This window comes from Guillardia theta, assembly GCF_000315625.1.
Source record: "Guillardia theta CCMP2712 unplaced genomic scaffold GUITHscaffold_209, whole genome shotgun sequence".
In the NCBI taxonomy this organism is placed as follows: Eukaryota; class Cryptophyceae; order Pyrenomonadales; family Geminigeraceae; genus Guillardia; species Guillardia theta.
Window position 1 is genome coordinate 29,665 of NW_005434467.1, and position 204 is coordinate 29,868.

The 204-nt window shown below is 54.9% G+C and overlaps 1 protein-coding gene across 1 annotated transcript in view; it reads left to right on the forward strand.

Moving 5' to 3' along the window:
* GUITHDRAFT_121019 (hypothetical protein) overlaps nucleotides 1–129 on the forward strand; it is a gene marked incomplete at both ends in the record, with an annotated part of 1,738 nt that extends 1,609 nt beyond the window's left edge. Inside the window, one exon of the mRNA XM_005819715.1 lies at nucleotides 38–129. Within this exon, the coding sequence (XP_005819772.1) occupies nucleotides 38–129 (92 nt within the window). The remainder of the gene's footprint in view (nucleotides 1–37) is intronic.
* Nucleotides 130–204: the final 75 nt, after the last annotated feature.

Here is a 204-nt window from a genome sequence, read left to right on the forward strand (position 1 = left end):
AAGAGAGAGGCTTAGCTTGACAAGGCTCGAGGTACAGGAGACGAGATCGAGATCGCGAGGGCACGCGAGTCAGTGGATGAGGCAGAGCTATGCTACTTTGTGCGCAAGACGGGGGCAGAACTGGAGTAGGCTCAAGGCCCTGGAGACAAGATCAAGCTCAGGCCACCTATACATGAAGCTGACCACGGCTGACTCTCTATATCA